General features: G+C 38.7%; 1 protein-coding gene across 6 annotated transcripts in view; it reads right to left on the bottom strand.

Moving 5' to 3' along the window:
- Positions 1–17: 17 nt before the first annotated feature.
- Positions 18–22,199, bottom strand: part of PRKD3 (protein kinase D3) — a 41,366-nt gene continuing 19,184 nt past the window's right edge. For 5 of the 6 annotated variants that reach the window (XM_030499378.1, XM_030499379.1, XM_030499380.1 and 2 more), the window contains 13 exons: positions 20,705–20,782; positions 19,190–19,373; positions 17,545–17,668; positions 14,691–14,768; positions 12,824–13,100; positions 9,810–9,862; positions 8,915–8,987; positions 8,051–8,157; positions 7,310–7,471; positions 6,771–6,869; positions 5,024–5,291; positions 4,028–4,113; positions 18–3,212 (listed from right to left, as the gene is read on the bottom strand). In XM_030499378.1, the coding sequence (XP_030355238.1) occupies positions 3,039–3,212; positions 4,028–4,113; positions 5,024–5,291; positions 6,771–6,869; positions 7,310–7,471; positions 8,051–8,157; positions 8,915–8,987; positions 9,810–9,862; positions 12,824–13,100; positions 14,691–14,768; positions 17,545–17,668; positions 19,190–19,373; positions 20,705–20,782 (1,763 nt within the window). In that variant the 3' untranslated portion in view covers positions 18–3,038. The remainder of the gene's footprint in view (positions 3,213–4,027; positions 4,114–5,023; positions 5,292–6,770; positions 6,870–7,309; positions 7,472–8,050; positions 8,158–8,914; positions 8,988–9,809; positions 9,863–12,823; positions 13,101–14,690; positions 14,769–17,544; positions 17,669–19,189; positions 19,374–20,704; positions 20,783–22,199) is intronic. The other variant, XM_030499382.1, reaches the window with a different exon arrangement.

The raw sequence follows: 22,199 nt of genomic DNA, 5'->3' as shown, positions 1-22,199 counted from the left end.
AATAAAAAGAACAAGTCTGATAGGGAAATAAATTTTATTTTCAAGCTTATCAGAGGATATTTACAAACAATGGGATGTATAAAAATATAAAAGTACTTGACAGTGTCCTTTTGAGGCTATAAATTTTACATGAGCTTTTTTCTAGCATCATCATAGCACTATTCTTGAATGAACGCAACTTAATTCACTAGGGGAAGGGATATTAAACACTGTAACCTACTGCTGTCAAAGGCTGCAGTAAAGGTAGGAAAAAAGGGAACAGAAAGCCTCAGCTATTTTTACTATGAAGAAAGTTCACTCCTAATGTATGTCTGATTTTTTTTGGTTCCTTGACTATTAGCTGCTTGCAGCTTCTATTGTCTGGCCCCATAGGTCTACATACATGGTCAGGTAATCTCCAACTGCCAACAGCTTTATTTATTTTAATACAACTTGAAGAATAAATAGCTCATATAATACTTTGGAGCACAGCAGACTTCATGGGGAGAGACATCAGCCGGGCCTTCTACTTCATTGTTGTCCCCTCCTTCCTCTATTCCTGTTGTGCTTTTTTGAGTGACTGAGCTGGCTTTATTTCCTCCCTTCAAACACCACCAAAAAAACCCCAAACAAATCAAACTTAAAACCACAGGAAAACCTGAAGTGACAGCTCAAGCATAAACTCTGAAGTTACAGCGTACTGTAGCTACATTATTACAGTTAGCATGGAAAACAGCAATGGTTTCACTAAAATTTGGTCACTTGCACAGTGGAAGTTGGAAGAAAAAGCCCTGCTTCCCTTGCCAAGCCAGGGCAAACGCCAGACTGCTGGTTTCATGGGTGACTGTTCTGGTTCCACAGATGAAAAACAGCGCGTTGCTGCAGGATCGGTCCTGAACACCTGCCTTAACAGGATGGCACAGTCCCACTCAGAGTTCCTCTGCTCTCACTGCCCTGACAGCACGGAACGGGGAGGGTGCGCCCGGGTGCAGGAGTGGCAGTGACAGGACAGTCATCAGGCACGTCCCCTGCACAAACCTGAGAGAAACACGTGCTAGGAGAGGACTCTGGTGGCTGGAAGGGCAGTCAGCGTCTTGTGCAAGGTTTGGTATGCCTTACAGAGAAGCCAGAGTGCAGCCTTTGCCAACCTGGACACCTGCAGAATGTAGTGGCAGCCAGATTAAAGGCAATAGGAAAAGAAAAGGCAGGTTAAACATCCAAACCTACCTGTGGTTATATACTCCTGCAGCTGCTGCTGCTGTTATTGTCACCAGGTCACTGCCACTGCAAGCAGCTGCCAGCCCTGAAATAACCTTGCAAAACTTTATGTATATCTAACATAAGAAAAGTCTGCTCACCTGCTTCCTTACCTGAATAACAACAGTAGAAAAAAATACTTATCTACACACACATACAAAAAGTCTTTACAGGAGAGGGAGGAGATACCCCAAAGCCTCTCGCTGACTTGGCAGTTCAAGCCTGTATTAGTTCTTTAAAAAAGTATTTCAAATCGAGCTGCAGTTGAGCAGCTTGGCACCTCGGCCATTCAGCACCTTCCAGCAGCACAGTGCTGTTATCCCACACAGAAAGGAAGACTTCACCTTTTCCATTTCCTAACATCAGACAAAAAAAACCCCAAAACCCCCCCCCAAAACAACCTTCTTCCCTTTGCATTAGGCATTCATGGCCTCAAACATCTTTGAAATACCATGAACTCTGACTCCTACGCTGTCCTCCAAGGGAATCATTTCCAAAGAACACTGCTGCTTTCTCTCTGTTGTGCTACAAGTCCAGTAAGTGGTCGGAAATCCATCAGTTGAGGCATCTACATAAAAACTGGGTCAGGAGTTGGTTTGGGACTCTTCATTCAGCTCAAACAACACAGTAAAGAGGACAGGAGGGGCTGCAGGTTAAGGTCAGAAGGCAAAGCCCTTTCTCCTACAATCCAGCTGCCCTGGCAGAAGCAACAGGTGATGTGATACCCACCTTTGCTCCCAGGTTTTGAGCAGAGTTAAGACACAAGCTAGAAGGCTACAAACTACTCCTGATGCAAGTCCAGGGAGCCTTAAAAATATTAGAAATATTTTAAAAATCTAATTACTGAAAACAACAGAAGAAAGCTGCGTGTGCTTTTCCCTACTCTTCCACATCCTTTGCTAGAAGCTGTTTTTCCACAGTGAAAGGATATGCTACATGAAGTCTCGTGTGCTCTCTATGCATTACATGGGTAATGCCTTTGGTGTGTATCAACATGTGCCAGTCCTGCACAGCAACATACTGTTGTGACTTACTGCTCTGTTTTAACAGACAACAGGAAGGACTGGCATAGCTTTGATTGTCGTCTCTTTGGATTGTCAGCCAGCATTTCAAGAGGAATGTGAGAAGTTGGGGGGGGGTGTCTCTTTTTTAGGGGTATCTAGAAAAAGTTCAGTTAGGGCAAAGACACACATATTTAACTGTCTTACCAGCAGCAAGTTACTCCTTCATCTATGAAGCTGTATTCAACCTAAACCACCATGTTTTGCTATTAGCCAAGGTATTCTGCACTCATTTCTTTTTACAGTCTCTTTTCACCATGCACAGTTTAGGAAATGGGAGATGTATCTAAGTAACAGAAAACAGTCCTCTATGGCCTAGTAAATAGGGATTAGAAAACCATTACAAAATTCTTATCGTGTAGGCTATGAAAAAAAAAACCAACAAACCAAACCAAACAACAAAACCAAACAACCAAAATAAGTCCAAACCTCGAAAACCACACAAACCATTCAACGTGTGCACATTACACCTCAGCAATGGCTTTGTAGCCACACAGCTCGGTGAAATGCTACCGAATGGGGCCTATCCATCCCACTGTCCAGTAACTATTCATAGTTTAAGCCAGAGATGGAGAGAAGCTCGTCAGACGACAGTCTATTCCCAAGTCAATGCAGGATCCTCCGGGGCTTTGCACACTGAACAGTGTACAGCATTCAGAAAGAGCAACAGTTGTGCCAAATCTTATCTTCAGTTTCTGTCTGGAGTATCCTTCCTTGCTGCAATTTAGCATAATGAATTGATCAAGGGTCTTCTTCCATATCATCTGGGTTGGGAGCCATAATAAAATGCTGGGGGTACTCAAGGTTGTGTTCATAAGCATGTTCTTTCCAGCGTGCATCATCACTCTCGTGGGTAATGTAACGCTCTCCAATGCGTGTTTCAAACTCTCTGAGGTCAAGCCAAGTCTGATAATCCTAAGGAGTAAATGAGATTTAAGGAAGCAGTCTAAGGAACAGCAGCACTACATTCCCACAGATTAATTCTGCAGTTTTTCTCTACTTTTAGTATAATGTTAAACAAAATCCAAAACCAAACATCTCTCCCCAAAATACCCCAACACTGTCCACAAAAAATGGATCGAAATTAAGTAGGCTGGTATCTAAGGTTGTAATACTGAAAATCATGAAAACTTTCTGTAACCAGACAGCTATGTCAGCTTTATTACAAAATTAATTGTATATATACCCATACAAGAAATTATACTCATTCCAATATTGTTTATACTCAAAATTAATTGAATTTTCCCCTTAACATCTTTTAAGTTATTTGAGTGCATGGATATGGGCATACAGGATTGTGAAACCACTGCCAAAGGAACCTGCCTCAAACTGGCGGATGAATTCGTGGCACAGACCAGCCTGGGTGTCTCTTTCAGCACTAAACTAACAATGCTTGTCTCTAACACTGATTTCAGTGCGTCTCCATGCACACACCACTGCCCACATTCAGGGAAGGTGCCAGAAGAGTAAAACTATGCTGGTGTCAGACAGAAAAGTAAGGGGGGGTAGAGACAGCAAGACAAAGCTTTCCTTCGGGAAAGAAGCCATTAACAGATGGGCAGAATCTTGGAGCACATAAAATGTAAAGCTAAAACCAGAAGTACTCAAGCCTCTGTGAATGCTTGCTAACAGACTGACAGCCGCAGATTTAATAAGCCTCTGAAGGATTTGATCAAAAAAAATCATTATTCACCCATTGTAAACACAGTGAAAAAGGCAGACGGGTTTACCTGTAACCATGGGTGACTAAGGGATTTGTCAACACTGAAACGTTTTCTCATCTTCACTTGAAGCAAATTGTTTATTAGATCAATGGCTGACAAAGAAGAACAGAACAAAAATTGTTTAAATATTCATCACCTCTACCACCATTCACATGCTGCAGTGAAAGTTAATTTTTTTATGAGTGTTTGTGTGTATCCTACTGATTTCTTTTAAGCTTAGTCAAGCTCTTGAATTTTATATTTAGCTTTGCTTAAGTTAAATGAGGCTACCAAACAGGTACAGGGTAAGCTTTCCCCCACCTCTGATGGAAACACTAAAAGCTTTACTGTATTACTTGTTAATCTTTTCCTCTACTGATTTTAGTGGTTTTCAGAAGTGCCTAAAGAACTTGAGCATAATCCTGTGTTCCAAAATGATTCAGTTACTTCCACTATCGTATATGTCTGTATATGTCCCTCCCCATCTACACATGTTAATCATATGTACATTACTAGTAACACAGCTGGCGTTGGAGAGCATGAGAGACCAACCCTGTAAGCTTCTAGATTGTTCAGACCTGACATTTAGATCCAGGTTTTGTTTCACTTGCTAATGTACAAAACTAAAATTCCAGAATCAACTTTGAACAGTTTATGTTACTATGGCTTAGATTAAGTATGTTTTGAGATCAGTGTTCAGCAAGTACTCACACATGATTTAACTTTTCACTTGGAATTTGGGGAAGTTTCAGGTTATTTACCCCACTCCTCATGCATGCAATTAATTTTTCTTGCTAACTCTATTAGCCCCTCCTGTTCTAAAAATTATCTCAAACATTGTATTTGACAATTTATCTTTCACAAATATATGCCAGCTCGTATTTATCCATTTTGGCATAGCCTACTAAACTCAAGCCATCAATAATTCTCACACTCCTACCTGAATTAACCTCAAAGTTTAGGCATTTCAATGCATTAACCTACATATAAATGCATTCTAATAGAGAAAATTGATTTCCTTACCTTCACTAGAAATTTCCTTCCAAGGATTTGGTGGGTACATAAATGCTGCATTTTGAATCTGATCATTGATATCCTCATCTTCATTGAACGGGAATGTACCACTAAGGCTCACATAGACAATAACTCCTACCGACCACATGTCTAGGGAGCGGTTGTAACCTTTACTCCTGAGCACTTCAGGGGCAAGATAAGCAGGTGTCCCCACCACAGAGCGCCTGAAAGATTTTTCACCAATGATACGTGCAAAGCCAAAATCACACAGCTTCACCTGCAAAAGAAATGTATTTTAAACTGAGAAATCTCTGCTTGATCTCCAAAGCATGCTACTGCCCAAGATCAGTGGTACTAGGTACCCTTTCTATCACCATTTTAACATGGTATGCACTAAATCAAACATGGTGTAAGCCAGTCAGTTAAGGTTTTAGGTTGCTGGGTTTGCAGACTGCAGACCTGAACTGGCCTTGCACAGACTCAGGTCTGAGGCAAGTCTGCCTATTACATGGCTACAAGTGTGCAAATAAGGACAAAATACTTGACTACCAACTCAGCTCATTTTCAGAGGCAAATCTACACCCCACAAGGCATAGAACCAAAATTTAAGAAGCACATGAATCCCAGCCAGATCACATTCCTCTTTATCAGATTCCTGAAGCTGGTGGCTTCAACTACACAGAAATCAAACAATGAGGTTTAGCTAGAACTCAGACCCAGCCAGCTCTGGACAGAACAGTCCAATTATTATCCAGGTAAAAAGCATCAACAGCTGGTGCCTGCACTGATGCTTAAATCTTCATGGTTCTGAGATGGTTCCGAGATGGTTCCTTAACTTGAACACAGCAAGCACTTGTACAGATAACAGGATCCAGATCAAGTCCAACACTAACTCCACTTATTCTTCAGGATATAAGAAAGAGCAATGCACTAATGGCATACAAATGACTCCCCAAAAGTCCACTCCACTCTGCATTAACGTCACAGGTCTGGAAGCAATTCCCTGATGCTGCCTTGCAGATCTTAATTTCTGTATACCCTCCACAAAATCCATACTACCCAAGGTATCTAAGGTAATAGTTGACCGGGTTAAGCATTGACACTACCTAAACACTAATATTACTCTTACAGAAATTAGCTATTTAGTTTACATTACAATATCACACATACTGATGAAGATCCCTCAGAAAGACCAGTGACAAACAAGCCAGTCCCTTTCCGCAGCAGCTTATAAGCAACACAGAAAAGAGTGAAGATGAGAAGGAGATGCAGAATAGGGAAGAAATTGTTTCCCAGAGTCAAACAGCACTGGTACACAAACAAGGACTAGTCTTGAAGCTTCTAGTCCTGTGCCTTTTCCACTGGAATATTCTCACTAACCCAGAATACCAGTTTCCATGCACTCTTCACAAGCATAAAAACATATGGAGTCTACAAAGCCTTTTGCTAAGTGCTGACACAGCAATTGTACTTCTCAGGCTCCCTGGAAGAAACTATGCTGGTGCACAGTACTGTTGTGAGACACGATCCATGTCCAAGGGGAAAGAAACTGAAACACACCACTGAGCATAAAGCTAGGCTAAGAGTTGGAAGGAAAAAAGGACAACTAGAATACATGTAACTCAAGTAATTCCAGACTAAGTCAGTTGAGCAATCCCACAAGAGGTCACTTTTTAAGCTGCAATGACTGTACTTCTTTGGGAGGAAAAAAAAAAAAGGAAAAAAAAAAAGGTAGTATTTTTCAATCTTCACTCACTTGAGGGAAGGGCTCTGCCGATGCGAGTAGTACATTTTCTGGTTTTAAATCACAGTGCACAATGTTCTTGAAGTGTAAATTCCTCAAAGCAACAAGTATCTGCAAGAAGAAAGAACATTTTCAGAACTAGCTAAGCAGACCACAAATGTAAAAGCCACACACACTAACAAATACGGTCATTTTTGTCAACATAGTCTTCAAGAATTAACCCATATATACTGTGCAAGCCTACCAGGACTTTGATGGGGTTTATTTTCCCATCCCACCTCCTCCCTCTCCGTCTTTCTGAATGCTTACTGTTTCGACATGCATCTTTGGATGTCCATAATGTTATGTGTTGGGAAAGAAGGGCAAAAAATTTAACATAATTAACAATTAACATAATTAATCAAAATTCTTTCCATGTTTATTCAACTTTCATTAGATGTGCAGCTGTCTGTGCTCCTTCAAAGAAGAACAGAGAAAGCTCCTTCTCCAAATTCCATTCTCACATAATTAGAAAAGACACATCTATTGAAGTAGAGAGACTGAATATCAACCTGAGTGACCATGAACTTAGTTATTCGTTCTGGAAGTCGACTTTTCTCACTGGAAAGAATCATCTCTAGCATATCCCCATGCAGCTTTTCCATCACAACAAAGACCCGTTCTGGCGTTTCAAACATACATTCCAGGTTCACAATCCCAGGGTGGTGCAAATTCTAAAATAAAGAAACATAGGTACACACTAAAATAAAACAGTATGAAATATGCTGGATTACACAGAAATGTTGTACCACAAATCAAAAAGCAGCTAAGTGGAGAGTTAGAGACAAAAAATCCTCCAAACCAACAAAACATCTGAGGCAAGAAACTAGGTTGAAACAAACTTCAACCCTTGAAACATGCCAATTATCACTAAGATTAATCTGGTTTAACATGGCTTGTCCAAAATGATTAATTTTACGGTTGATACACTCAGTAGCTTGAGTACAGAACATACAAGAATAACACTCAGATTGAGGAGCCAGTAGTGGAAGACAACAAAAAATAATACAGAATTTCCTGCTGAGTACACACCTTCAGTGGATCCCCTACAGGGGGTAGATACCACCCCCAAGTTATCAACTGTACCAAATACTCAAGAATGCCTGCTCTTCTAAGATTCCCTCTTATAGAAAGTCTCAGAAATCACATATGCAGCTTTAAAAATCAATTCAGAGCACTTACACACATTACAAAATCTCATTAATGGCTTATCTGAGACAGAACTCCAATGTGATCCAAAAATACTTCTGTACCTGGAGAATGGCTACTTCATTACGAAGCTGACTTTCCTGTTTAGTTGGAAACCTCATCTTGTCGATGACTTTGATAGCCACATCTCTTCCAGTCTTCCTATGTTTTCCTAAACGGAAGATCAATGTCAGCCACCACGAGGTTACCACTTTTAAAACATTAGTTAGAACTTTCTTTCCAGATTTCTGGTCTGTGAATGTGCTGATTCATGTCTAACATTTCTTCTTTTTGTGATTATTCTAAACAAGCTATATGTTGCAATAGAATTTTTTAAGAACTGAAAGTGATAAAACTACATTTGAAACCCAAATTTGAGCTAAAGAGTTCGTCCCTCTACTTTACCCTGCTGACAGAAATTTGAAGCTAAACTGTTTGCATAAAATGTCAATAATGTTTGCACAAACAGTTAAACCACAAATTAAAATATGTATTTTTCTAATTGCTTTTGGCCACATTTCTCAGATGTCATTAAAAAACACGTACAACTGACAGCCTCCTTAAAAAGATGATTTCTAATACTGTGTAATACAGACAACAGTTAGAATTTGCAATTAAAAAAAAAAAACCAAAAACAAAAGCCAAATTCAGACTAGATATTGCTTTGTATTCAACTGTGGTCAAAATGCAATGTATATTCTAAACTGATTTTTACGCCAATGCAAAACTGTAAATGCAAAAAAATGGACTGTAAGAAATACTGTACATAAAAACTGCAGAGACACAGTAACGTGATCCAAACAAAACTTCTAAACAAGATAAACTTCACCTAGACAATCTAGATACAGCAAAGTAAATATGAAAAGAATCATTGTAACAGACAGACATTCTAGCTCAGCAAATGCATAATGGAATCAAATGTAATTTACCTCCATATACAATACCAAACTGACCAGATCCTAGCACTTCATCAGCAAATATTTGGTACACAGAGCTGATATCCTAATGCATGAAAAAAAGACATCACAAATATCAGGAGTAATCAAAATGTTCACAAGCGTATTAGTATATAGCATATAAGTACTGGCTAAGCTGTATTTACATTTGACATTAATCAAACTCTGTAAAGGGTGCCAGCGTCACCCTTAATGGAGTGGAAAAACACAACAAACTTGTCCTGAAGAGGATCCACTCAGCTGCATTGTAAGCAGGGACAGTCAACTATCGGTTGTGCCAGGTAAGCAGATTACTTCCTATATTTAACAGGCTTCTTTAGCTGTAATACCCTGGTGGTGTTTTCTCATCTGGACACTGTTACTACCAAGTACTTTGTAACACCCATGTAGTACACACAGGTGCTCCCAGGCTGGAGCACCTCTCCTATGAAGACAGGCTGAGAGAGCAGGAGTTGCCCAGCCTGGAGAAGAGAAGGCTCAGGGGAGACCTTACAGCAGCCTTCTGTACCTAAAGGAGCCTACAAGAAACCTGGAGAGGGACTTTTTTACAAGGGCATGGGGGACAGGACAAGAGGTAATGGCTTTTACGATGAAAGAGGGTAGATTTAGATTAGATATTATAAGAAAATTCTTCATTATGAGGGTGGTGAGACACTGGCACAGGTTGCCCAGAGAAGTTATGGCTGCCCCATCCCTGGCAGTGTGCAAGGCCAGACTGGATGGGGCTTTGAGCAACCTGGTTTAGTAGAAGGTCTCCCTGCCCATGGCATTGGGGTTGGAACCAGATGATCTTTAAGGCCGCTTCCAACCCAAACCATTCTGTGATTATATGAAATAAACACCACTATTATACAATGCACATACTCACCACATTCTCTTGGACCTGGCAATTTGAAACAGAGATGCTTAAAGATAACTCTTCTGCAATAAAGAAGATATAAATGAGTAGGTAAGTAGGAAGGGCAGGGGCTTTTTTTAGTAAAAAGGGGGAAAAAAAAAAACCCAAAACAAAACCAAAAATCCCCAACCCTTTCCTGACTTCTAACCCAGTCATGGTAAAACAATTTTTATTTGTGTTCTGCAGAAACTTCATATCCTGGAACACAGATTTCACAGATTGATTAGATAAACAGCCTTAGGAGTTTTGCTGGAATTGTTTGCCTATTTTTTGTCATAGCACTGAAAACAAGAAATAGTAGAATGAGTGTGTACACAACAGAGAGCTGACGACCCAAAAGCAACAGTAATGTGGCAATTGTATCTGAGTTCATCAAACTACCAAGAATTTCCAATAGTAATATAGAAAAATACAGGGAAGCAGACCAGGTAGATAGCTTACAGTCAAATGAGTATGGTGACTAATTTCCTTTGGCATCATAAGATGCAGAATTAATGCATGAGAAAAGGAAACAAACCAAGCAAGGCAAGTAAAAAGAAAGCCTGATAATTAAAAAAGCAATAAAACCCATAATATAAACAATCTTTGTTTCATGGATAAACTACAGAAGTGTATGAGTCTTTGGAATATAAGAGCACATCTCGGAAGCCTAATTTGCAAGTAAAAGCACAAGATCCAGAATTTTTCAGCCTGCAGCAAATTTTGACATGAAGTTTTCATTACAGGAACAACACTAAGATGCACAGACAAGAAGAGATATGTCAAGGCAGGCAGAAAACACCCCTTTCCTTTGACTTCCAAATACACCTACAAGGTGGAAAGAAGATACACTACAGATTTACTAGCCCTGTGAAAAGGCTTTATCACCCTTATGAAGAGCCTTGAGATTTAAAAACCACAATTTCAGAGAACAAAGAAAATGTCTGTATCTGATTTTTGCCACCTGTGCTTTATCTCAAAGAAGGAATTTAGAGCCTTAAGATAGGAATAAATACTAGTTCTCAAAGACACCTTTCATATCTGAAATACAAACTGGAATTACAGCCTTGCATATGTCTATTGATTATTGACTATAGTCAAGTCTGTATTGGAATGACAGTACAGAACACAAGCAAAACTAAGAAAGGTGGCAGAGAAGAAAGTTTCCAAGGTCAACACAAACTTCAGCAAGGTTGAAACAAGAAACAGTTTTTGAAACTGTTTAAAGAGAACACTCTGAACCCTTTTCCACAGATGGCTACAGAATACAAAATATCTGGTAGGTAGTGACTGAGTTACTTCCTTCAAATAAAGTTTTCTAGCATCTGCAATGCATAAGAATAATGGCTGAAGAACAGTCACTCCTGAAGAAATCAGTAATACCAGATTCAATACGTAATCTATACCAAACAACAGCTTACTCCTCTTTCTCATTTCAGCTCAGAAACATCCCACCCCAAGCACCAGGCACAAGGTCAGAACGGTCATTCTAGACAGAATGTGGTATAAAGTGATTAGCTAGTGTCTTGCGGACATTTTAACACTACAAATTCCCTGCTGCTGCTGCAAGCATTTCAAGCAGTAGCAGTGTCTCTCTCCTCTTTTGGTCTTGTCATTTAAAATAACATATTTCAGGCTTCTGGGCTTTGTTTTTTTAACTAAAAGTTTAGTTTTCTTAAAGACTCTTGGGATATGTTTCATGTAACGTGTAGGAAGAAGAGGGATGAATGGACATTTTGTGGGGTTTTAGAGTTTAAAAACCACCATGAGTTGCATAAGGATACGTGAATGCCACGCCACAACTCATGGTAGTTTCTTCTACTCCTACAATCCTAAACACTTCTAAATACTTCAAAATACTGCATCACTGTACCTACCCTTGCAGCACTATTTCATACGACTGTCAAGTTTTAATATAAAAATGTTATTATTTACATCTGAAAAAATACTGATTTTGGAAAAAGCAACTTTGCAAGTCTCAGCAACAGTAAGCCTTAGGTTCTAGAAAACAAAGTGAACTTTGGTGTACACATATTTGGAACTAGGCCAGTTGTGAGGTACCATCTTACAGGTATGTTTCTTCACTGTAATTAAATACAGATACCAGTACTGGCATTTCATAGTTCACCATTTCAGACCATGGTTGCACCATTTTCAGAAAGTGCCTTTACCTAACACTAGTGGTTACATGTTCTTAACTGTCGTTGGTGCAGAATAGCCAGACATCAGAGACAGAGAAACTCATCTCACAATCTCCTGCAAAAAAGAATTTTGCTAAAAGAAGATTAAGGAGTAGCTGGAAGATAAAAGGAAACTAAAGAATGAAAACATAAATCTCAGTACAGAATGTGAATTAATGTCATCACAAGGAACAAGATGTCTGAAGAGAAAGAACACAAGATACAGTTTAGTGGAGCCTTGATAATGAATCTGATCCGATGCCAGAGAAAGAAAGGGAGGGCAGGTGCATAATAAGAAGAGGGTACTTTTTATCACTACCCACAGCTCAGCAAAAGTCCTTTCCAGCACTGGCAGTATTTACATTTTATCACTAACTCCTTTTCTTCTCAGCTACTGACATCTCATAGCTTTAATATATATAGGGCATAACATCAAAAACCATCCCAATTTAGTTTTTAGAGTATATGTATATGATCTGAATATATTGATTTATTACTGTATATCAGAAATATCTGAACTAAGGTTCCTTTTTACATCCAGCCATTACATCTGAGTTCTTACCGCTCTTACAATAAAGCTCTGAAATATGCATTCATATTGTAAATCTGATTCCTAGCTACTACTACCTGCTACAACAGATTGAAGGATTTGCCCACCCTCCGCAAACCTGAGCGCCACTTTTTAGAGACTTGTGGGAAATTATGGACCCAATTCAGCAGAGAATAGACAGAAATACTTCACTCTAAGTAAGAACTTTTCTGAAAGGAATCTCTATTATTAACGGCTTCAGAATACGCATGATAGGGCCTTGTCTGCCTGCTTACTGTGATCTTTTCCTTGTCCTGCAGCAGTGCAAACGCTAGCTTGAGGAGTGACTGGCATCAAAGCCTGACGAATGGCTTTCTCCCAGCCCTGAGCTACGTCAAGTCCAACTCCGGTGGCAGCAAGAACAGGACTGTGATGACTGCTGCCATTGTTCTCGCCAACAAAGTACACCATGGTGTCAGTGATGATCTCAAAACAGTACGGATTGCTGCCCTGCACCACGTTTGAAAAATCTCGAGGCTGAGTCACCTGGAGAATTTCTGAAAGTGGAATCTCCTGAAGAAAAATATTAAAGGTTAAAAAATGAAAATGTACATACTATTTTAATATACTGGTATTCAAAACTTAAAGTGCTTGCAAAGAAATAAAATATATCAAAATACCAGAACACCAAGCCTCATAACTGTCATAAACTGTGCATGACCATTGCCCACCCACAGCTTTCTGAATTCCCCTCTACAAGCCTAGAGAGACTTCCAGCCCCACCACAGCTCTCTCGACATGCATGAGACACCCCACCACCACATACAAATGATGCACAAGTATAGAACGACCATTTTCCCCTTGTAGTTTATATAGCTTAGCTAGAGAAGGAGATGACGGAAAAAGTGAAACAAGACAACATTAAGAAGATGATGCAGTTATATAAGCTAGTCAATAAGCACTGCTTCACGTATCTGAATCGTTTTGGGTAAATATTCTCTTTCATACAGATATTAACAATTTCTGACTCCTCGGCCTTGTCACTTTAAGATCATGGTACAAGCAGTACTAGAGAACAGCTCTGAAGGAAGAAAGGGTTGCAAGTTCACACTAGCTGGAAGAGGACATTCCACATACATAGGAAGGTGTACAGGTGCATTTCACTTGCAAGAGTAGTGAACAAGTAGGTGAACACAGGGCTGGCATTAGGGCAATAAGAGACAATAGGTGATTAAGATGAAGAACAAATAAGTGTAACGGCAAAAACTGTGAATGATTCTAACAGTAAGACAAATAACCTGAGATTTAAGCAGTTAAAAAGAGGGGTGCAAAGGGGCAAGTCAAAGGACTAGAAGCAGTGACATAACGGAGCAACAAGCAAGGAACATATTTTACCAGCTGTGTTTTGAATGCACAGGGCAATACAAGTATCAGAGAGGTCTGAGAAGAAGAGACTGCACTGGTCAAGATAGGGATGAAAAGGATCTGGGCAAGTTTAGCTGGGTGTACAGAGAAAAGGCTTGGTCTTATAAAGGAAGAAGCTGCAAGATTTGGACCCCCACCTAAAGGTGTAAGACAAGAAAGGGAAAAATCCTGTTTATACATTCAAAAGCATTTTCTAATTATTTCACCATTGAACACACAGTTATATTAACAATATACTAAAATAATTGCTAAGCTTCATATATATAATGCCAGGCTGCACAGTAAATTTTCCTCTAAACCTTGCTTGCAACTTTCAGTTGTACAGTTGGAATAATTTAATTTTGGGAACCTCAAAATAAAATACATAAGCATGCAAACCTTCAGCCACTACTTATACGTAGAATGCAAAAATCCTAGCCTTCATTAGACTGGCAGCCAAACAGATCCTCTGGTAATTGTAAAGAAGGTTTAATTTGTTAGGGAATTCAGGAGAACAGTACATGTAAAAGGTAAGGAGAGACATACTCAAGGGGATTAGAACAAGAGCTGCAAGCAACTTTTCAGAATTGGTCTTGGTCCTTCTCACTTACAAGCTTTGGCCAACAATTAACCTGGTCAGTTTTGATTAAAAAAAGATGAGGAAATTGAGAAAATACTTATACTGCTCACAAGTAGAATTAGATCAATAAAGCACTGAGTAAATCAAGTGCAACATAATTATTACTCATCATTCATTACCTTGTAATATTTTGTTCCCGATTCATTTTGAAACAGTGTGAGGCATTTGCTGTCCAGTCTCCAGTAATGTCTTTTTCTCTATGAAACACACAGTACAGTAACGTAAGAAATAAATTGGTACGGCTTTTGTTACCCAATTATTTAAATGAGAAATGCTTAAAATTACTAACATCACCAATTAACATAAATCTACATGACTAGATACACAAAAAAGCAGCTCAAAAGTTATTTCCACAAACCAGAAGAAAGTATCCCTTACTTAACAGTAATAGCAGTGACAACAGCAGTTATCTCATACACGAAAAACACTTACCTACACAGGTTTCACTCCAGGTAATATGCTCACCGAACCTGCAGTATTTTAATTTAGTAACAACTGTGGGAGTCATGCTTCCTCCCTCTGTGCCCTCACACCAACATCACAAGGGTTCAAGGACTGAACAAGCCTAACAAGTCCTTAATTCTTTTGTCAACACTGAGTTCAAGAATGTCAAGAGCACACAGGCAAGCCAGACAGATTATGAGATTCAAGTGGACAAAGTATCTTGGGCAAAAGAAAGTAAAAATAAAAATCAAGACAGACTGAATAGCCATTTTCTGAAAGTCTCCACCAATAAGAAATATCTTCTCCACCAAAAAGAAATATGAATTGCACATAACGGTCTTGTAATTTTAAGAAGAAGAAACAAAGAAGCTAATAGCTTCTTTTAGAAAGCTTTTAGAAAGCTAATATGTATGGCTGTATGAGTCTAACTTACTTTGCTTGCACCATGCTCACATATGAAACCCATTTTCATGTTTCCGTGACAAAAATTCAAGACCCTCATTCTGGATCAGGATGAAAGAGTTTTTAAAACATAATACAGCAGAGCTTAAACGCCTTCAATCATGGGAAAGCTAGGTCTACCTGTAGGAGTTAGACAAAGAAAGCTAGGCCGTGAATGGATTTAACTAAATGGAATTCCCAGCCAGCACTGAATAGAAGATGGGTAAGATGTAAGGGTGAACCTGTCCCTTGGACATATATGCTCTTTATTAAATCATGAATCAGGGAAGACTTTAGAGGGGAAATTAAGGAACAGGTGGTAATTCGGTGAGCCAAAATCTGCCCATACCATATTCTGAGAAAGGATGGGCTCAGGGTGACGAAAACAATATAGACGATGATACAGAAACTTCTTGTTATAAAGGGTGAAATATCTTGTTACCCAGGATGAGCAAAAAGAATACAGATACTGCTGTTAAAATGAACCTCTCTGGAACTGACAGAAAGCCCAACTTGTTCAGGAATAGGAAATAGTCTGACATTGCTGAGAACAGAGGGGTCAAGGGAAATAGCTGATGTTGTAATGCCTAATATGGAAGTCTCCTCCCATTAGGAAGCTCTATGAGATCTTGCTTGGCTGACGGTATCTTGCTTTGGGGCAGAATACTCCACTTTATTTGCATGGTCTTTTCAGTAGATGTCATCTAGGTAGCAGCCAGGCTGACAGCAGAAGAAAAACAAACTAAGCTAAGGTGTACAATCTAACCACTGTTCTATGAGGAGGTTCAAAGACGTCCATGGAAAAACGTACTGGCTGTACTGAAAGATTAAAACAGAGCTGAATACCACACCTGTGCTCAACAGTTCAGAACTATTTGTCTTCATCTGCTACCTGGCCTTAGCTTTTCATAGCCAGCTGATAATTGTGTCTGTTAAGTAGCCTTGGCTGGAATGTCATCTGAAATACACTAGATAACTTATTTTTGTTTGTGATAAATACATCTAGGTATTAGAAAACTGTACTTTAAAGATGTTTTGTAAGGCAGTTTCTGACAGACCACAGTGGTCTGTTTAGTTGACAATCACAAAAAGTAAAAATACTACAGTAATCTGAGCAGACTAGTGTCACCCCTCAGCTTGATTTCAGCAGAACTTAAATTAACTTAGCTTCTCTAAACTCCTGTAGTCTCCTTCAATCAGACTCCTTTGTAGAGACAAAGAATGCAAAAGTATTTATGCTGCCTTTCATAAAGTCTCCATATGACACACTGTGCTTCAGGAGATCTGGAAACGTCTTGACTTCATCCTTTTCATTCATCTACCAAAAGACAAGATCCATTCCCTCCCAACAGACAACTCTAAGGAACCCAGTTATTCTTCCTTATTTTCCTCCCCAATACACAAACCCAAGGAGCTTGCCTAAGAAGGTTCAATTAAGAGATGATTATTGGTAGCACTGGAAACAAACATAGTCTTTTTGGAAGATGCTTGCATACCCAAGGACAGAGTCATGCCACAATTCTTTATTCCACTGACATTAAGAGAAATAATGAGTTTGGGGACGGTGAGGTGTGTTCAATAATGCTTACTTTTAGATACAGCAAACTGCTAGAGGAATGAAGGGCTCACATATCTACACATAAATATTTACAAACACCTAGATCATTAGCAAATAGTGTCAACCATTTCAGCACTCATCATTTTATAATGATTTCCACCTTTTCATGTAATGGAATAAAAACACTGATACAAATCTTCAGAACAACTGCTAACCAGAAAGAAGACACGTGCAAATTATTCCAAATTATCATCTCAGGAAAGCTGAAATGTCAAACATGCAATTCATTTGAGACAATATAAAGATGCTTCTGCTTAAAAGCAAGAAGGAAAAGTACTGTTGAATCACCACATGAAGAATTCTGAATAAACTACAGTTTCTCCTTCACACCAGATTTCTTTATAATGAACATCAATGGCTAAGTTCTTTCAAATGATACTGTAAATCAGAACATCTAATTAAGATAAATAAGATACTTTGGTTTAGAGAAATAATTTAACTTAATCTAGGAAGAAACTAAAGCCACTGACCAGATTGTCTCTACTAGTATAGTGGACCATCCATCCTTCCTTCACCATTGTACTGCTCTTCCTCTTTGTGTGCTTGATTGACTGTACAACTCTCATGAGTGGAATATTATTGCTTGTTGAAGGACTAAAAAAAAAAAAAAAAAGATAGAACAGTTAATATTTAACAAATTAAAATACAACAGTACTGCAATTATACTGGTACTACACATTTAGACCATAATTTGCAGGAACAGGCACCTTTTCTTCCCATACAAATTTCATTGATAGCTGAAATTGGTAAGGTATCTGAGCTCCCACTATATCTCCTACTGCAAGTGCTGCAGTACTTAAATTAATCTACAAAACATGGAAGAAACACACTGGAATGAGGACACCTATGGAAACTAACTCAAAACAATTAGCTGAGACTGCTGGTCTTAATCCAGCATAAAAATATAATGAACATCAGCATCACTATTATTTTCTCTCGTTTAAGTTGACTATGCTACTTCTTAATATTTTTATTACACTAATGAATGTCCCTTTCTAAGCATACTTTCTATTTATGAAAATATAAACAGGGGTGTGTTAATTCAAATCCCAGTTGCACTAGAAAATTTTATCAATGCTCAGGGATGTTAACTGTCCTGCAGACAAAGATTTGACAATCTCCAATATTCTGACAGAGTCATTACTTAAATGTAAAGGTTTTAATAGCACTGAAGATGGAGTCAACCACTAAGTTGCCTGCTTAACACCAGAGCTCCGACATGTGGCGCTAACAGAAACATTTGTAAATGCAATCTCGAAGTAGATTCAAAGCAAAAAATGTAAGGATGCTTTAACACAGCATACAGTTACACTGTAGAATTAGCTGCCAAAGGATGCTGTACTTGCCAAACACTTCAATTGCTTTAAATCCGATTGGAAATAAATGGAAAAATCCTACCTAGAGGCGGAACACAAAAAAGATGCTACTTCCAACTCTGGAAGTCCTTGACCTATAAATCTCTGAAAGTTGGAAAGGTATGCTCTTCCTCACATATTTGCTATTAAGTCCTGAGCTAATATGATCTTTAGTTTGAACTAATACAACTATTCTTATGTTAAGAATGACATAAGAAAATCAGGATGACACTGTCCAGAATACAGAAAGCAAAAAGACCAAACTTGATTAAAAGAACTATGTAACAGTGATTAAAGAAACTACGTGACATCTTCGGATAGAACACTTGAGAAAAAACACATTCAAGACAAAAGCAAACTTCTGCCTAAATTAATATAGATTATGATGTGAATATTAAAGTATCTCAAGTAATTCCTTTTAAATCAGCAGATGTATAACAGTAACTAAATTAGGCTGAAGTCACAAAGATCTTAGTCATGTCTTAGCCACGTTAAGCCATAAGTTTTACCATACTTTGGTAACATTGTTTTACTTCTTTGGTAACAGCACTTTTCCAATTAAAAGAGATTATATTATGGTCATTTTTATGTTTCAATTTTCTTGAGACAGGATAACTTTATGAAACATTTTCAAGTATTAAAAAAAAAAAAGAAAAAAAAAGGAAAAGAAAAACCAACACTTTAAGCAGTAAAACTTGGCTAATCAAAAATGATTTACTCACAATACATCCAGAGGAAAGAAATCCACCTTATAACTTACCTGATGGTTTTGACAGCTTCTTCATCTTTGTCTGCATCAAGGTCAGATGGATCCATAAAGAAGATCTTGTCCTCTGGAGGAGAGGGCTCTTCAGAATCATCCAGACTTCGACTACCATCACTGTTCAATTCGCTGCTATCAACTTCCATTGGCATGTCCAAGTCCTGCCCTGGGCTAGCAGGTTCTGGAAACAACACAGAATTCAGATATTCTTCCAAGTACACTGTTTAAAAATAAAACAACAAAACCACCACACCCAAATAGCCCCCCAAAATTTCTTCTTCAGGTCGCATTTATGCAAGTAAACATAAAAGTAAAATCCGAATATACAAAGTCCTCAAGGTTTTACCAAACGAGGGAAAGTGCAAAGTAGGCTAATGAACATTATCAATTTGGTTTTGCTAAATGCCAAGGCAGGAAAGACCCAACTAAAACAAGAAACATATTGAAAGAAACAGGGTGAAAAGCTTAAGGTCTAAACCTATATCTCATTAAGTAATTCTGTTCAACAAGTAACCAATACAAAGTAACCTTTCAATGGCTAGAGATGGCCCAGAGAATTATTCCTGCGAGAATGAAATTCTCCATCAACAGAAACCCAACTCTGTTTTGTTTTTGTAGCCCATAATAGCAAAAGTAAGAGAGAAGAGAGAGGCTGTGGTGTTGCAGAAAAAGAGAAAAGCAGAACAGATCTTATTCACACATGACTTTCTCTTGGCAGAAGTTTAATGTTTCCAAAAGCTGTATGACTTGCATTGTGGAAAATTAAGAATTAAGACATACTATTAAGAATTAAGAAATACGTTCATCTATATCCTTTTTTAGCCCTTTTTGTTTGTTTGTTTTAATTTTTTGGCCTGAAGAGAGTCAAAAACCATCCTTATGTCCACAGAAGAATTATATGAAATCATAGTTCCCAAACTATGTGCCCTAGCACCATCACAAGGGTGCTGGAAGCAGGCTGCAGCAACAACATGCTGGCCACCAATCAAAGACCCAGGCAAGAGCCTTGGAGCTGGACAAGGGAGGCACAAATGGATGGAATACACTGTTGCAATGGCAACAGACCCACTGTTTTTTCCTTTTTTCTTATCTCATAATCTGCTGGGATAACTCTGGCCGCTAAAGATCACAGATATGGGAAAGTCATAAAAAATGGTACTAGTCTTCAGATATTAACATTTTAAAATACATTTCATGGTGAACAATGAGCAGACTGATCACAACAGATGATTATTTTTTCAGCACTGAGAAAGCTGCTTGATTTTTTTATTTCCCTTGAGCAACCTCAGGCAAAGCACACTGCACTTGCCAACACTGATGAAGTAAAATTGAAGTCACCAGAGTATAACTTGTACAATGAATCTTTTTAACTGTCAGCGATCTCAGGTGAAGAAACTGGGAAGATAAGACAAAAAGATGTAAAATATTCAAAGATGAGGGAGCCAAAAGCTAGCGCATCTTGTTAAGTGTCCAAAGATCTGTCAGTATTTGAAAGCACGTTTCTCATCTTACCTCCATTAAAAATCACCTCTCCAAGACAGTCTTTAGGCACTTTAGATGCACAGCGCTTGTGACAGTTGAATCTGCAATCTAAAATAGAAAATAAATAAGATTATGATACTAGAATCTTACTCCTACTCAGGCACTAACATTCTATCATTCACTACTTTCATCGCAAACTTCAGCTCAGTTTTATACATTTGCATGTAACTGAAGACAGCACCAATGAGGTCACCTCCAGAAGGAAATTAACATTCTTGTCCTGATGTCATATGTTGATTTGCCCCACCACTACTCATTGTGTCAGCACTTCCCCTTCCAGTACACAAGTTTTCTATTTTCTAGCTTTCTCTGTAGCTATTTTTTCCATTATGATGTAATTTTTCCCATCCTCTCATTTGTTCCACATCCTTTTTTCCATTGCTCTGATTTAAATGTCTCATCTCTACCATGTTTCCCCACTTGCCACCTAAGACTTGCAGCTATCAGAGCCTCTAGGATCACACACCAATATCACAGAGCAAATATGCTGTGCAGTAAATCCTGAAGTCCAGTTCCTCTATCATTCAGACAGGCTGATCACTGAAGTCCCACTTCTGCCTGCTGACAGAAAGCAGACAGAATAACGTTGTGTCCAGATCTGGCCTTATGTGAAGATGGAATTTAACCTGGATGTGTGCCATTTCTGCATCCAAAGCATCAGATGCAGCCTACTGAACAAAATCCAGCATACAACATTAGTGGTATTAACAGGAATTTCCCTTATTAGCAGTATCGCTGTAATTTTCAAATCAGTATCAACATCATGAATCTCAAAACTCCCTACTGTCCCCACAACTGTTTTCAATCTGATAGTTTAGCCCCTTTCTGCTATCCAAAGAAAGCTCATTGTGCTTTCCTTTTCCACCCAGACAAGAGAAAAATCATTATCTCCCCAGACTAAGAGCAAGTCAATCCTAATAAATTAAATTACATCTAGAAACATTCTTGGGTACTGCAAGTAGTCTAGTAAACAGTTAGAAATATTCCCTAGCATGCTTTTGGTCCACAGCATTAGCACAATTCCAAACAGTTCCCAGGTCTAGTTCATAAATCAGAGCATCCCATGAACTTGTTCCCAACAGGCAGTCTGCATACAACCACCCAGGCTGGGATAGTATAAAAACTTGTTCATGAGCATGGGTCATTTTGTCCCAGTTGACCTCAGCATCCAGGTCCAGGAATGTTCCTGGTCCCATTTAATTTATTACCACAAATAAAGCCTTAGCATCCCAAAGAGTCCAAGTAGAAGCCTGGATGAACTCAAGAAATCCAGGGCTCTTAGTGGTACTCAGGAACATGGGACTTAAGAAAGACCCATGATGCTGCAGCTTCGTGAATGTGCACAAAGAAGTTGGTGGGAAATCTTAATAATCTGGAGGAGAAAGCACTATGAAAATATTTTGATTGTTGGATATCTATCCCTGATACATTAAAAATACATATAGGATCATACTGCACAGACCAA

This window comes from Strigops habroptila, chromosome 10, assembly GCF_004027225.2.
Source record: "Strigops habroptila isolate Jane chromosome 10, bStrHab1.2.pri, whole genome shotgun sequence".
Taxonomy (NCBI): Eukaryota; Metazoa; Chordata; class Aves; order Psittaciformes; family Psittacidae; genus Strigops; species Strigops habroptila.
Note: the sequence above shows the minus strand (reverse complement) of the source record. Positions and strands in the feature narration are given on the sequence as shown.